This window comes from Podarcis muralis, chromosome 7 (genome assembly GCF_964188315.1).
Source record: "Podarcis muralis chromosome 7, rPodMur119.hap1.1, whole genome shotgun sequence".
In the NCBI taxonomy this organism is placed as follows: Eukaryota; Metazoa; Chordata; class Lepidosauria; order Squamata; family Lacertidae; genus Podarcis; species Podarcis muralis.
In genome coordinates this window covers 62378387-62395312 of record NC_135661.1, presented here as the reverse complement: position 1 = coordinate 62395312, position 16926 = coordinate 62378387, and the positions used below count along the sequence as shown (strand labels likewise).

The 16926-nt window shown below is 46.2% G+C and overlaps 1 protein-coding gene and 1 long non-coding RNA gene across 2 annotated transcripts; one reads left to right on the top strand and one right to left on the bottom strand.

Moving 5' to 3' along the window:
• Positions 1-4395: 4395 nt before the first annotated feature.
• LOC144328443 (uncharacterized) lies at positions 4396-6822 on the bottom strand. The gene is made up of 2 exons (XR_013393694.1): positions 6693-6822; positions 4396-5201 (listed from the first exon to the last, which is right to left on the bottom strand). It is a non-coding gene; the product is annotated as an uncharacterized LOC144328443 (long non-coding RNA).
• Positions 6711-14485, top strand: TMEM35B (transmembrane protein 35B). The gene is made up of 3 exons (XM_028738962.2): positions 6711-6844; positions 10315-10495; positions 12704-14485. Exons 1-3 carry the CDS (start codon positions 6737-6739, stop codon positions 12832-12834), a joined length of 420 nt encoding a protein of 139 aa, XP_028594795.1. The 5' UTR covers positions 6711-6736; the 3' UTR covers positions 12835-14485.
• Positions 14486-16926: the final 2441 nt, after the last annotated feature.

The window sequence follows — 16926 nt, the reverse complement described above, 5'->3', positions numbered from 1 at the left end:
CATGCTTAGGATTGTACTAGTAGAGGAAGTCCCACTGAATTGATTTGCAGAATGCTACAGCATGGTTACCAACAAGAGTGTGATACCCCATCAACATGTGGCAAAATAGATATATTGGGACCCCAGCTAATTGATTTATTGGTCCTCAATTAGCTTTTATGGCAGCCCGGTCCGGCGCGCTTCCCTCAGCTGCGCCACTCAGCTCCGTCGCTCTTTCGGTAGCTCCAGTCACACCTTAGCAGAGATAAACACAGCGGTGATAAACTGTCACGTCCTTCACTTAGCTTCCAGACAAACACACACAGAGTCCAGGTTTGTCCATCTCAGTTCTTTATTCCGACATTCCCCCAGGGATCTCCTGGGCTCCTTTCCGCCATTACAGGCTACGTCTTTCCCCCTCAAAGACCAGAGGGGAACAGAAGAGGATGCTCACCGCCCCCCCACTGCTCCCAGCACAACATACTACAACTGGATGCCTATTTGTTACTAGGCCAGGTTCAAAGTTTTACAATTGATATAAAGATTGGGAACAGTTTACTTAAGGGATTGTCTTGCCCCATACGTCACAAAGGAGCTACCTTTGGTGTTAATAAGACACCAGGAAGGCACACTGCTATATTGTGCTAGACACTTGCTGAAAACTATTTCAGCAAGTCCGCCTGCTTCAACAGTCATGCCGCACCCCCCCCCCCAAAAAAAAGAACCTTGGGAATTGTTAAGGGTGCTGAGAGGTGCTATTAGACCCCTTACAGAGCTACAGCTCAGCACCCTTGACAAGTTAGTTTGCAGGTTTCTTTGGGGGAAATTGGGACTCTTAAATGTGCTCCTAAATCCACACTGACTAGGGACTTCTCACACCCATGTCATACATTTAAAAGCACTTTGATCCATATCCATGAAGGCAGAACATTGTGGAAACTGAACTACTGTGAATCAGTTTGGATCCAGGTCTCTGGAACCTCTTGCACTTCTAAGTTACATATACTCTTTCAGGAAGAACTGATCGCCAGCTGTGTGCAAATGGGGTCTCCTGTGAGCCTAAATGCAGCAAGATTTATGTTATGGAAGCAAAGCAATTAAAATAATTTCCCCATCGTTGTTGCATTGGAGAAGACAATTCCTGTGATCTGTTACTGGCATGGGTTGACAGTAGTGCTTGCACCAAGAAACAAAACTTTGGTTTGAAATTTTGCCTGTACTCTTAACATTTAGGAAATTCCTCATACAACCCTTCACCATCTGCTCATTAAAGAATAGTGGGAGACTACCTTGTACAGTGGAGATTCTCCCAATACCATAACATTCAAGTTGACTTAAGAGGATGTATTTCAGTGCAGCAGGGGTAGCCTCATGCTCTGGTGACTGGCTGTCCTGAAATACTGTGATGTATTATATGGGGTTGCCCTTAAAGATGGTTCAGAGGCTGCAGGTAATGCAGAATGCATCTCCTATGCTACTAAGAAGTCACTGGCCCTGAGAGGACTTCAATGGCTGCCAGTGAGATTCTGTGCCAAAATCAAGGTGTTAGTGCTAGCAGATAAAGCCCTAAATCAGGCATAGGCAAACGGCCTGGATGTTCTGGGACTACAACTCCCATCATCCCTAGCTAACAGGACCAGTGGTCAGGGCTGATTGGAACTGTGCCCTAAATCCAAGTACCTGAAAGAGTGTTTTCTTCAGTATCAACCATCTCGGACCCTACAAATTGGCAGGTTGGGCATTTGTGCTGGTGCCACAAGCGGGGGCTGCTTGGTTGGTGTTGACCTGTGATGGGGCCTATTCACTGGTGGTTCATTATTTGTGGATTGCACCTAGTATAGGGTGGTCCAACTTTTCGTATCAAGTGGGCCACAAGAATACTTGGATGCGGAACCCACACGCGGCACACTGCAGGGGGTGGGGTGGGGGAGTATGGCCAAGATTTGATGCCTCCCCCAAGCCCTCGCATCAAGGCTCTGGTAGGGTCCTAGAGCCCTGTCTTTCCCAAAGCTGGGAAAGCACTAACTTGGCTTTTAGAATGTGGGACTGTAGGACACTGTCAGCACTTACGCCTCTGTCTCAAAGCCCAGCACCAGGCTTTGGAAAGGCAGCAATGGGCTACCACAAATGGCATTGGGGTGTATGCAGCCCTTGGGGATGTGTGTTTGATCATCCTGCCTTAGTGAGATGCACCTTCATAGGCTTTGAAAACACCTCTATCCAGGCATTTTATGACTAAATAACCATGTTCCTGGCAGCTCTTGAGTTATTGGACAAAAGAATGTTTTCAGTTCTCTACAGTGTTTTAACACACTTAAATTTTTTAAAATTAAGAATGTGTTTTTATAATGCACTTAAAAAAATACATTGTGGATGTACCAGTATTTGCCATTCTGGATACAATTTTTAGCTAATGTGTTCATCTTTTAAATTACAAAATATCAACAGAAAAACACAGAACTTTTCAGGCTGTGTTTATTGAATTAGTCCTTTTGTTTTTATGAAAGCCCATTTTTAAAGTTTTTCTTTTGGGAAAGTTAAGCAAATTCCTTAAAAAATGGGTTGGTTTGCTGATGTATTCTATTCCTGAAGGCAAGCAAAAACAGCCCCTTCCTTACGCTTTGATATTTTTGTGCAAACTGTGAGGCTCTTCTCCCACTTCCATTCATGTTAGACTATTTTCTATTAGTGCTGTGGCCATTTCTCTAGGAGGGAAGGGCTCCTGTTACAAAGCCTGTTGGCAAAATTAACCCCACACTGTTGCTCATCAATACTGCATAGAGTTCAAGTTTTGAATTATTCATCGTCAAACTACGATCCGATGGAAACAGAGGAAAAAGCAGCTGGGGGTCATTCATAAATAAGACTGCAGTTGCCCTCCTCATTAAGGAGCCTAACCTGACTGGTAGCAGTAATGAAGAGAGACTACAGTGCCAATATTGTTTTTGTGGGCACAGGGAGGGCTCCACTGATTCCATGCCTACCTACACGCTTTTCCCATCTTGGTAGTTACCAACCTGGCAGCTGGAAGTTAATGGAGAAGTGCAGCCGACTCCTTCCTCAGGTGAGTTTTCTTCTCTTACTGCTCTTCTGCCTTCTGAGAAGCCTTGAGGTATAGCTGTACATTTCCATTTTATAAAATGAGGAACTTTGGCTTTGCCTGCTATGTAAATGGGTGGTGGTAAACCAAGACACAAAGTTTCAAGGTAAAAAAGTTGACACAAGAAATTATGATGCAGCAGTATGGAAACAACTGTTGAGGACGTGTCCCAGGGTTTTTGCACACTGCAGTGCCACTGAATAATTTTAAGCCATTCAAAATAAAATTGTCTATAACTTGATTCTCCTGGAATCTTAAGATGATCATGGAGTACAGTGGTACCTCGGGTTACATACGCTTCAGGTTACAGACTCTGCTAACCCAGAAACAGTGCTTCAGGATGAGAGCAGAAATCGTGCTCCGATGGTGCTTCAGGTTAAGAACAGTTTCAGGTTAAGTATGGACCTCCAGAACAAATTAAGTACTTAACCCGAGGTACCACTGTACTAATGAATAGTAGCTCCCTATCTCCCTACAACAAAAAAACCCTGGTGACACTTTGCTTTCGGAAAACTTGCAGGTAGCTGAACAGAAAACAAGTTCAGTAAGCAAAGCGCCTGCCTTGTGTCCTTTAGCCCTAGTGTCTCATTTGCCTGCTCCCCACAGTACTGCTGCTCCTCAAATCTAAATTTCAGAGCAATGTCTATGTGACATTCAGGTGGAGCAAATGCATTGCTGGTAGGGATGTCTGGTTCAATACTCTGCCCCACTTTCTGGAGGATAAGTTGTGTGAAAGGTATTTTAGAGAAGGAGTAAACAACTGGTGGAAGACACTCAACACCCATCATTCCTAACCCTTGGCTATGCTGCCTTAGGCTGATGAGAGTCCAACAGCATCAGGACGGCACTGTTGACCATTCCTGCTTCAGAGGAACCAGTGGTCTGGCTTTGTATAAGACAAAGTTTATGGGATTGGTGTAAAACATTGCCAGTTGTTTCCAACCAGTGTTAGAAACTGAGATATGAAAGCTAGGCACTAAATGGCCTCTTAAACCTAGGTTATGGGCACAAAAACGGGATGTCTAGGCACACTTTTTTAAATAACAAGAATACAAAGCTGCAAAGTGAAGGAACTGCCCTTCCCCTCCCACCTGCCTAATATTCTTAAGAGGGTCTCTTCTCCACTTTTCAGAGAGTAGCTAGAAGTGGGGAAGCAGAAAAACATCCTCCTTTCCTTCCATTCTGCAGTTTTAATCTGAAATCTTGGGTGCAATACTGCGCCCAGAGCTCAGAAACTGCTTGCGCTAATGAAATTCCCTGTCGCAAAATGCGCCTAGAACAATGGGAGTTTTGAACACTGCTTCCAACAATCCAAACATTGAGATTTCTTTTTAATTAACCAGAACAGGTACAAAAGCTGGAAGAATGTAAAACTGCCTTTCCTAGAGCTTCCTGCTGGACCAGTTCAGCCAAAAGGTGTTGGAATTCTGAACAACCTCTCTTCTACTAGGAGGCCGGGCAGCTGCCTGAAGCAAAAATGCACCTACCTTCACTTTACCAGCCCTGTTCAGCTTGCTGTGAAGCCCTCTCCCTGCAAAGCTAGGTGTGATCTTCCGCAGGGATCTCGCAGGCTGGCTGCTCACTCCACAATGCAGGACTTAATGGTCAGTGGGATGACCTGCATATCATCATCATCTAGAGCAAACTCATCTTTGCTTCCCCAGATTACAAGACCAAAGACAGAGATCCATGTTTATGTCCCCAATGGGAAAGTGTGTTCTGATGCTGAGTCACTGGATGAAGGTTTCTTGGAAGAGATGGACAATAAACCCAAATGATCTCGGCCTGCAGGATTCCAGTTCCTGAAAAACATTCAACCCATAGCTAGCTGGGAATGGAGGGTGGGGGTTTGGAGGAATCTACTTTCTAGTGTGGTATCAGAGTGGGTGTCAAGAGCAGGTCGGCAATAACTCACACGGTGCCAGTGAAGTTAACTATTTAAAGTAATCGGCTCAGAAGGCCAGGCCTAGTGAGCACAGTAATTCATCCTAGTAGATCTTGCACTTATGGGGCAGTTGTGGGGACTGAAGGTCGCTGCCTTCTCACAGCTCTTTGTTTCCTCCTCTGGTTCCTTTCCAAATGGGGTGAGGTTCCTTCATCTTGCTTGTCTTTGCTCTGCACTCTTGAAATATAAAAACATAATAAAACATTAGACATTAAAAAGCTTCCCTTTCCTTTTCTAGTTCTATGGCAGGGCGGTTTCTCTTTGCACTAACACTGCCCTCTCCCAGCGGCGAAGGAAGTAGCTCAGGCGCCTGGGGCGGCGCAAGCTGCCCATGGGGGCTGGGCGCACCATGGGGCCTCCGGGGTCTGCCTGCCTCCTCCCACTCAGTTGCCCTACAGCTGGGGGGAGGCAGTGGGCGGACCGTCTGGGCAGCATGGAGCCTGCGTGTGCTGAAGCCACCGTCTCTCTCCCTGGAGAGACACGTGGCTCAGGTGCGCTGCAGGCCCCGCGGTGCGTGCTGCCTGGCATTTTGTCACCCCCTCAGTGGGGACACCTGGGGGGGTCTGCACCCCCCGCACCCGCACCCCCTTCCTCTGCCCCAGCCCTCTCCACCCAGTCAAGCAAGAGACATTATCAAAGATCAAGGACACATACTTGCAAAGAAGAGGATTGGGCAAATTCATGGGGGAGGGGGAGGCTATTTATTGCTGCAGACCAAGAGGGGCTTGCACTCATGTGCCTGGATCTAGCTTGAGGTTTTCCTGCAGGCACCTGGCTGGCCACTGTGATAACGAGATGGGCCATTGGCCTTAGCCAGCAACCTCTTACGTTCTTAGTGTCTTTTCCTCATCACCGAACAAATTATTTCCAGCGATTAGGGAAAGCCACTCTGTAGGTGCTCAGAACCTCCTCCTTTGATATTGCACCTATTCTGAGGTCGAGACCTGATGAGTCCTAAGCTTGCCACCTGAAACATGATGGCCAGCCCTTCACTGCCTGTGGAAGACCCCACCTGCAAATCACCACATAAGTACAAAATACATTTCTAGCACAAAACCTGCTTATTTGACAAGGTATTTCAAGCACTTGGTGATTGCTCTGTTGTTTTACTGCCTCTTTTAATTTGGTTTTGATGAATAACAATAATTTGTGTTTATTTTGTGACACGTTACATTGTTTGCATCCTACCATGTATTAATTAGGGGTGATATTACATATAAAATGTATATTTAAAGAATCGAACCAGCGCAGAACTGGTTTGGACACAGCGTTCCGCTTTACAACATTAAAATACTATCTGTAGGTGGTCTTGATTTATGATCAATTTTATCCTTAAGCATCGTTCTTCAAAGCGAAGTCCTTAAACAGCTAAGAGCAGGCAGCAGCGACCCTCGGCTTTTAATCAAGCTCTCTGCACATGCTTAGGGACACCCTCGCCCGTTCAAAGGTGCCAGGCCGTTATCACACCGCCTATTTACTTGCAAAACAGCGCCTCGTCTTTCACCCAACTCTGTCGCGACTGTGTCGCGTTTGCGCCGCCGGTTCGATTACTGGAGCCAGCGGTGGGTGGGAAAGAAGACAAGGAAAAACCCCATTTTTGGTGGCTGCGTTTCTTCCCCTCCCCGTTTCCAGTGTTTCTTCCCCTCCCCCTCCCCCCGCCCCAGCTACCAGTAAGCCGAAGAAAGGGAAGGAGAGCGAGCGAAGCCAGAGCCATGGCGCTGCTCTTTTCCGCCATCCGCGTGCTCCTGGGCCTTTTCTTTTCCGTCTGCGGGGTCGTCAAGCTGACCGATCGGATTTCAGGCGAAGTTTATGAGCAGCTGGTGAGCGGCGAATCGGGTGTGCAGGGGAAGGGAAAACGGTTTAGCAATGGCTTTTTTTTTTTTGGGTGCGTGGGGGGAAGAAAGGGAAGCGTGCAAAGGAGCCCTCCTCCGCTTTGCTTTGCAATTTGTTGCAACTGGGTGTGGGCGAAGCTGCGCAGAGGCTATTAAAACCAAAAAAAAAAAACAAAAAACACCCCCTCTTTATTCCCCACCGGTATTAAATCGTGCAACCGATCCTTCATGCGTGCTTGCCCGGAATAAAGGCTTATTACTCCCGAGGAAGCGCGCAGCCCACCCGCAGCACGCGTTTACTCGCAAGGAAGCGCCAGTGAGTTCTGCGGAGGGGAGGGGGATCCCTCGCCTGGCCTATTCCCGGGACACGTTCCTTAAGCAGAGGTAAAACGTCGCGGGGTTTTACGGCAGGGAGGATGCTCACTCTTCACTCAGTGCACGGATTTACTTACGAGTATACGCGCCAGATTTGCACGGTTCAGAGCCTGGTCGCTTATACTCGGAAGTAAGTCGCCTATTGGATCCATCGGGGCTTTTATAAAAGCCCGTGTGTGCATTGCCTTTGGCGCGTTAGGTTGCAATCCCGTGCACGTTTACTTGGGAGTAAGCCCCCATCACCCTTGAACAAAGCAGAGCATACTTCCGAATGCACTTGCATAGGATCGGGTTGGGCACGCAGAGTATTGTAATCCTGTTAGAGACGACAGACAGTTGCTTATCGTTTTTGCAGTGTCCGCCCAATAATAATGCTTCTGCAGCTCTTAATCCCGCCTGTCGGATTTGATATAAATGCGCGCGCGGTGTGGACGGGCTTTTAACAGTTTTGGAGCGGTCTTGGACTCCGGATTGTGTCAGAGCTAAATCTGTGATTTGGGGATTACTTGTTGGCTATTTTGCCATAGCAGAACCCCAGATAATTCGAGTAGGTTTAGATGAATCGGTTTTTGTCCAAATCTGACATCTCCGCCCTCTCCTGGCTGCCTGCTGAAACAGTTTTTTGTTTTGGCGCGAATCGGGTTGGGGTTTGAATTTTGTGAGCCTTTTCCATTTCACTAGTCGAGTTTGGCGGGAATTCAACAGAAAAGAAGAAAACTCTAGCCAGTACTCCCCAAACCAGATTCGCTTGGGTAAACATGAATTTATCAAATGCTGCCTACTGATAATTGATTCAGTTGTACAATAGTGTGATTAGTCTATTTATTGAGCCTGCCATTAAAAAAAAATATAAGGATGGACTCAGAAAGCCAAAAAGGTTATAATGTGCAATTCAGAACAACAAATATACGGAACAATATCTAAAATAGTTTGGGGTTGGATTGAAGAGTTTCATTCTGGACCTCTCTAAGCCGGTGGCTTTATAGCTGCAACATTTCCCCACCCAGTGGCTGGAGGGGATGTCACCAAGATGTCTGCATCCTTGCAGGTGGAAAGGCACAAAGGTTTGACTTGCTATCTGTGCTGAATCCAAAGCATTGGCCTTGGTGCCACCCCAAACCTAAAAGGGGAGCTGGATCACGTGTGACGCTTCCACTTTAAGTTCGGCCTGTATATGGGTGTACATAAACCCACTGCCATGTGTACCACTGCCCCTTTAGGCCTCTCTGAAAAAGCTTGAGCAATGAGATGCAGCTTCATGAGGGATGGAAGGCTCTGGCCATGTCGGTTCTCTCATTTCTCATTTTTGCAGTCTTAAATTCAGTTCTCTACATTTCTGCAGCAATCATTCATTATTTTTTTTAATCCTCATGAAAATTATAATTTTTGTACAGATTGCTCCTAATAAACATATTTATGTACAGTGGTGCCTCGCAAGACGAAAAGAATCCGTTCCGCAATTCTCTTCGTCTAGCGGTTTTTTCGTCTTGCGAAGCAAGCCCATTGACAGTTTAGCAGATTAGCGCTACAGCGGTCTAGCGGCTTTCAGCGATCAGCTGTTAAGCGGCCTATCAGCGGAACAGCTGATAAGCGGCTTAGCGCCTTAGGAAAAGGGGGGGGGGAGCAAAAAAAACCCGCGGGGACTCGCAAGATTTTTTTGTCTTGCGGAGCAACCCCATAGGGAAATTCGTTTTGCGAAGTGCCTCCAAAACGGAAAACCCTTTCGTCTAGTGGGTTTTCCGTCTTGCGAGGCGTTTGTCTTGCAGGGCACCACTGTATTCAGTTTACTAATAGGCACATTTTTGCAAATTCCTCTAATATAATATAATTCATTTCTGCATGTTATTTTCACTAATACAGTATTGAATGCACACTTCTCCCTAATATGTGTCTGTTGAAAAGTTGTCTATTCTGCCAGGCCTGCGCAGGCAATCAAGAATTCATCCTTCCACAGTGTTTAATTAACACTGTTTTATTTTTTTTATGGCATTATTGGATGGTTTTTATTACTCTGGCATAGCTCTGTTGAGACTCTTAATATCAGGGTTGTGGGTTCAAGCCTCATGTTGGGCAAAAGATTCCTGCATTGCAGGGGGTTGGAATAGATGATCCTAGTGGTTCCTTTCAAATCTACGATTCTATGATACTTGTATACCATATGATTCTATGGGGACATGCTTGCACCGTTTTATGGCCCTGTCACTTTTTCTGCTCTTTTTGATGTGGCAGCCATTATGGGCCCCACCCATGGCATCCATTTTGTGTTATGCCATGTTCCCGTAGCATCCATTTTGTGACCAGTGCCCATAACTTTCTCAACATTCCGGGTGTGCCAACTAGCTCAAAATAGGTCGGTGCCCTCTTGTTCTAGAGCAGTGTTTATCAGCCTTTGGGTCTCCAGCTGTTGTTGGACTACAACTCCCACCGTCCCTGACCACTGGTCCTCCTAGCTAGGGATGACAGGAGTTGTAGTCCCAACAACAACTGGGGACTCACATTTGAGAAACATGGACCTAGAGAGTAACTTGGAGGAGCCAACCACTCACTGGAAAAGGAGGGGCACTTTCTGTGTGGCTCCTCTCTTCACCTGCCATTCACCCCTTTGCAGCCATCTCACTCATGGACCCACTTCCTATTTCTGGGGATGTTTGCAAGGTAGGGTGACCACTGAACCACCACCACCACCCATTTATCTCTTTTACACTTACTGATTTATGAATTTATTATATTTACCGTATTTTTTGCTCTATAAGACTCACTTTTTCCCTCCTAAAAAGTAAGGGGAAATGTGTGTGCGTCTTATGGAGCGAATGCAGGCTGTGCAGCTATCCCAGAAGCCAGAACAGCAAGAGGGATTGCTGCTTTCACTGCGCAGAGATCCCTCTTGCTGTTCTGGCTTCTGAGATTCAGAATATTTTTTTTCCTTGTTTTCCTCCTCCAAAAACTAGGTGCGTCTTGTGGTCTGGTGCATCTTATAGAGCGAAAAATACGGTATATCCTACTTTTCCTCCAAGGAGGTCCTGGGTGGGCACCCTAAACACTACACCACACTGGCGCTTTTAAAACTCTTTTCTCTGTTCCAGAAATCGCAATTTGTGCAGTTTGCCGACGCCTTTCCTCTGAAGGAGTTTGGCTACAAGCCAGAGCCGATCCAGTACCTGGAAACGGTGGGCTGGATAGAACTGTCGGCTGGTTTGCTCATGGCCTTTGGGCCTCAGCTGCTGCAGGAAATCAGCAATTTTGTGCTCACGATCGTCATGATAGGTAAGAGCTATGCAGGGGTCGGCTATTTCCCTTCCGCAAGGTAGAGAGGGGCTGCTGGAACAGAGTCAGACCAATGGCCCTTCTAGGTCAGTATTGCCTGCACTGACTGGCAGCCTCTCTCCAGGCCTTCAGGCAGGAGTCTTTTGCCCAGTGCTCCCTGGACATGCCAGGGACTGAACCTGGGACCTTTTGCGTGCAAAGCAGATGTTCTGCCACTGAAGTACAACTGTTCTTCAGGAGCTGAAGTCTGGCTGAAGGTCCTCGTTCTTGAGTGTTTCTTTCTTCTTCTTTTTTAAGTTTCTTACCGTCCTTTTTTATTTCAGTCTTTGCAGGGAGAGGCTGTAGAACCCAGCCTCTTGGATAATGGCGTTGCCCTGAGTGAAGTTCTTGAGTGTTTCTGATCTCAACTACAGATGAGGCTGTATTGGGGCTGAAAGCAACAGTGTGTTTTTTTTTTCAAGTGTATGCTTATAAATAATGGGTGTCAGCCATATTGGTTTTAGGGTTAAACATAGTATATCACTTTGGTCAGGAATGGGGAACCTGTGACCCTATAGATGCTGTTGGACCTCAACTCCCATTGGCCATGCTGGTTGGAGCTGATGGACTTTGGAGTCTGCCAACATCTGGAGGGCCTAAGAATTATTCTCTGGCTTTAGTAAAAGCAGATCTCAGTTCAGCAGGTTGAACTGTGTTACCGAAGCACAGAAGCCTGCTTTTTTCACATAGCTTCAAAACCAAGGTAATCCCCCTTATTACTTGAGTTTGAGCTCTGTCCCACCTCATAAAATTGTTTCTAAGGTAATCACTTGATCTTGCTTGGGAAGCAAGTGCTGCCTCAGTGCAGAGATTGCTTGCTTTTTGTCTTCTCAACCTGTAATTAAAATAAAATAAAAAGTACAAATGGCACCATTTGCTCTCCTCACAAGGAAACTGGCTTATAATGTAGCTCTTTAGTCCCTATTATTTACATGTTGATGTTTTATTTGGTTACAAATAATAAACATGACTCTGTTCAAAGCTGCCCAACTTCTGCGCATGACAAAGTGCGAGTCTGTTTGTGCATGTTCCAGTAGGGGGCACCAGAAGCTAATTAGTTAACCCTGTTGCTTGCTAATTAAGCCACTGTTTTGCAAAAGTTCCTCACATCAACTGGGAAATTCTATTTTTATTCAAAAGCCTGACCTTAATTAATGCTACGCACACCCGTCTTCATGACGATACCAACCGCCTGGAACCTTTTTAAAAATTATTATTACAGATGTACCATTTTTCTAGCTTTGGGTAATTGACTACTGATATAATCACTCCTGGCTCCCTTAAAGCTACAGTTGGATTTTATCAGGCCCCTGAGTTCCTCTGGGTAAAACTGACCGGAGGAGCAGGAGATCTAGTCAGAGGGTGGTGGTGGTGAAGGGAAAGCTGGACAGCAACTGAGTGAAGCTGTTTTATTTATCAAGACTGGCAAACAGGCTGATGCTGCTCAGAAGGATACATTTTTCTTCTATACATCAGCATCATTGTGTGTATGATGTTTTGCAGAGTTTCATGTGCCAGAAAAAGCAGGCCCCTGACCCAGGGAACAAACAGCCTGAACACCACAATCCTATGTATATTTGCTCAGAAGTCCCAGGGAAGGTTTAATGGGCTTACTTCCAAGTAAGCATGCATAGACTTAGGAGCTGAAGTTTTCTAAAGCAGAAAAAGTAGGATCCCTGCTTTATAAGGGATGTCAGGAGACTGCATTATCTAGCTGTCTTCAATATCTTTTTTTAAAACCGCTTCTACAGTGGGTCTCTTTTTACTCTTGTTGATTTATTTTTATGCATCTTAATTTTTGGTTGAAATTTGGCATGATGAAGAAAGAGAGAGATGCCTAGGCAGGAAGTATTCCCACCAAGGCAGACCAAGTGATTTCACAGAGTTCTCTCCAGCAAATTTTACAGGAAAGCTATGTAAGCCTTAGTCCCTTCATGTTCCTATCTGGCAAAACATGAATGGGTTTGACTGCAATAATGTCCCACAGGTAACCCTAAGTTAACGATGCCCATTAATTTCAGGGGGTCTACTCCCAGGTATGACTAACATGTACAAAAACAGGAGCAAGTCAAGGCTAGAGATTGCTGTGGGGTGGAGAGTCGTTTGGCCAATGAATCTCCTCTTTTTGCAATTAATTTTTTAAACATTTCCCCCTTTGTCTCTTTGCAGGTGCCATCTACAGCCTCTTGGTTTTGAAGGAGCCCATTGCCATGTGTGCCCCGGCCACTATCTCCCTGGGTCTTCTGCTTCTCCTCAATATCCGGGGAAGAGGGAGATCCACCAAGTCAAAGTTTGAGTGAGGGGGTGTTGAACTGGAGAGGACAGAAGGGGAGATTTCGGAAATGGCAGCAAATCTCTTGTTGGCCCTTTTTTGTCTGTGTGCTTTCCACCCCTCCTCCCCTTGCTCGGTCCTTTTTAACTTGGTATAAACTGGGTCCTGTGGGTGTATGATCCAGGGGGGCGTTTGTGACCTTGAAATCACCATCGATCGGGGGATGAAGCCCCTTTTCAGCCCAGGGGCCACATTCCCTCCTGGGTGACTTTCTGAGGGCCATATGCCAGTGGTGAGCAGGGACCACAGGCAAAAGCGGGCACAGCAACAAATGAAGTTTTTACCTTTGTACTACAGGTTAATTTCTACACACACTCACAATCCCTTCTTTACCCTCCATCCAGACAAGCCAGAGATAATTGTCAGACTTAAGGGACACATTTCAATCAGGCAAGAATGGGTGTGAAGCAGAGCCAGTGAGGGCTGTGGGCGGGGTGGGTGGGGGCACAACCAGCAGAGTCCTAAGGGTCCCTACTCCTGCTTTAAATCGATGGCAGCTAGACTTTGGGTCTTTCTCAGTTACCCCGTTCACCAGTGTTCTTTCCCATCTTAGGCCTGGCATAAGTGCTAAATTAGCCGGGTGTTGCCTTAATCTTTGAATTTCATAGCTCGGGGAAGCGGAGGAAGGAAATGGAAGGGGATGTGTGAAATAAATTTTGGGTAATCCTTGGGAGAAAATAGAAGCACACTTAAAAACAAGAACAACACCTGGCACAGGACAGTCCCTTTTTTGGCTCAGGGCAAACCATTTCTGTGGGGTTCATTGAGTGGCACTGAAGGATTTTGTTGGCTACTATGTGAGAGAAGCAGCTGCCCCTACCACTGATCTGTGGTCTGTCCACTAAGATACAGCTGCTTTCCTTTAAACATCAGATCATTGGCCCACCTATCTCAGTATTGTCTACACTGACTTGCAGTGGCTTTCAAGGATTTCAGGCAGGACATTCCCAGCCAGGAATTGAACCTGGGACCTTCTGCATCCCAGGCAGAGCCGCGGCCTTCCCCCCAGTATTTGCCTGCTGGGAGAGTGCTTCTCAGCAAGCCTGCCTCTGGAAAGGGTGACAAATGCTTTCCTGCACTTATATACTCTTTGGCATTCATGATGAACATGGGGTGGGGAGGAAGTTCGCCAGAAGAGGAAAAGCTCTCGCCCTGCTGTGGACCTGTTAAGGTCCCACCATCTCCCCTCTTCACCTGCCTGTCACTGAGATGGCCACCAGAGGCTCTTATGCAGGAGATCTTTCCCTCAGGGCAGGAATATGGGGGTCAACTGAGGCTCTCCAGCTGCAATCCCCTTCACCCCAGTCCTTTTGCCATGCTGGCTGGGGCTGATTGGAGTTGAAGGCTAGAAAACATCTCCAGTGTCACCGGTTCCTGCCCCTGTTCTAGAGATTAGGCATGAAATGAGCAGAGGTTGGATTTTTACTGTGGTTGCTTTCTGATTATCAAAGTCCTTTACTAGACAGGGCACAAGGCACTGTAATCTAAGAAACAGACAACGTCCATCTTGTTTCAGTCATTATATATTTTTTTGGTGCTGGCTTTACTGATCCGCTTTGGCAATGTTTTTCTGTGTCTTTTGACTCCTTGGTGATTAAAGTGTTGACTGATTTTTAAAACGTTTCAATTTTTCTTTGTTTTGAGGGATGCCATCAGAGGTTCTGATAGCCAGTGTTAGAGGAAGGGGGCAGAGTCTTTTTAAAAAGTAAATAAATAAAACAGCCGGTTGTCAGCAGGCAAGATAAAAACACATCATGAATCTTATTTGGCCTGAGAGGAGAAAGAGGGCATCACCCTAATGTCCTTTACTCTAGGAACTTAATAAGAGCTGAGCTGGGGATGGAGGGAAGGCTGAAGAGGAGACACACCTGCCCTCAGTGAAGCTGGGCAGAAGAGATGGAAATGGATCAAATGAATGTTTCCCCACTGCTTTATCTCCATGCCAGGAAAGCCATCGCCTAGCCGCTTCCTCTGTGTTAAACTCTATATGTTAAAGGCACTGAGCCAGTTTAAAACACTGGCAGCCTTTCAAATAGGGATCCAAAGTGAAGGTAGTCATGGAGCCCAAATATGAGACCCTTGCTACCTCTTTTATCCAAGTGGTCTGTGGGTGGGCAGGTCATCCCAACAGTTTGGCTGTGCGGGAGGCACACCAAATCATTTTGGAATAAGCAGCTGGTATTTTTGCTTGCTTGCTTTGAAGCAGCAAAGTGTGAGTGTGAATAAGTTGTGCTTTGTTCACAAATGTGCTTAATTCCTTAAAAAGAAGGAGGAGTCTGTCTCACCATGGCAGTGAGAGGAAGGTTCCCTGCACTTGCCCTCGGGCAGCTTTCTTCTGAAAAAGGTCATCCATTGTGAGACTGAGCTTCAGGCACCAGCCCCTCTTGGTCCTTCCTCCATGTAAGATAAAACAGATATTTTTAACGTCTGCAACAGGTGTGATGGGCTCCTCCTGAGATGAGGCCAATTTGCTCATTTCTCTGTTGCTGGGTGACAAAGCAACGCTCTTGGCAGAGGCCTTCCTTGCCTTGTCTAGATTTCCCTTCTATTTCTCAAGGAGGCCTGCTTTGTTCTGCTTTTGATAGGGAAACTTGTCAGCCTAAGAGAGCTTTCTTATGGACTTCTGACAAACCAGTTTTAGCCTCCCCACTCTTGAGGAGAAAGCCACAAAGCCAAATTCCACATTCCAGTGCCGGTTTAGTCCTTTTTGCCTATAGAAAGAATACAAATATGTAATATCAGGGCTGATGTTAGAGTAATTCATTTGTGGAGTGTGGCAGGTAATATTGTTTAGAGCAGTGTTCAGTTCCGTGCTTGGATAGCCTCATAATTCTACCACCAACCTTTCTCCAGAGAGAAAGATCCGAGCAGCTAACCATAATTTCTTCTCCTTCGTGGGAGTCTTTCTCCACTCCCTTTTTGCTACCAGAAGTTCAAGAATTTACTCTCGGTGCTACAGATTGCACGCAATAATTTGCACAGTGGTGATGAAGGCTGCAATTCTATCCCTAGATTACCAGGGGTAAGCGTCATTGGGCTTGGCAGGGCTAACTTTTGAGTAGATGTCCGTTGTGTAGTGGACATTCTTCATTGCAACCCTGAAGCCATACCCTCATAGCTAGGCTCCTAGACTACAGCAAAAAAAAGAAAGTTCACTACATGATGGCATCCATATCAAGCCAGCTTTTCTCTCACTCCCTCTTCCCATTTTGCTGTTTCTGATAAAGATGCAAAAGCTCACTCTCTTGTGGCATGCTGTTGGTCATAATAAAGGGTTGGGGGTTAGTTTGGAATTTTTCAAAATGAGATGAAGTTAACCCTACCGCTTCCTCTGCTTAGCTTATTTGACGTGCTGCTCTTGGAGGAAGGCTTATTAATTTGACAAGCAGAAGACTGGCAAATAGCCTGGGAGATGGCACTGTTGACCCTGCTATGAAATAAGTGGTGCTGCGTCGCGTGGTTGACGTGCACTGTGTAAGCTGGGACTGCATTAGCTTATTGAAGAAGCTGAAATCTGTCAGCAACTGTTCGGATCCAGAGACACTGATGACATTTTTAAATAGCCAAGTCCTCTTAAATTGTCACGAGGTTCCTTGGATAATATTTCAGGCGTCAAAAGAAAGTCCTTGGGATGGCCATTCACATGGACCAGTTGGCAGAAGAATCTGCACCAGTCACACCTCATTGATGTTCATGGAAGGAAAATGTATCAACACCCAGCCCTCTTCAGATGCTACACACTAAATCCTGGAGTTTTCCCAGTGATCTCAGTTACTTTGGGCAAGGGATTGTTTTAGAGCAGGCATAGGCAAACTCGGCCATCGAGATGTTTTGGGACTACAGCTCCCATCATCCCTGACCACTGGTCCTGTTAGCTAGGGATGATGGCAGTTGTAGTCCCAGAACATCTGGAGGGCTGAGTTTGCCTATGCCTGTTTTTAGAGTCCTCATAGCCTCTATCACTGTCATAGTTTTCTTTTGCACTAGGCTAGAGGCTTCAGACGTCCTCTTGCAGATCTGACAAATGTAGGATGCTTCCAGGCTGAAGGCTCCTCCTGGT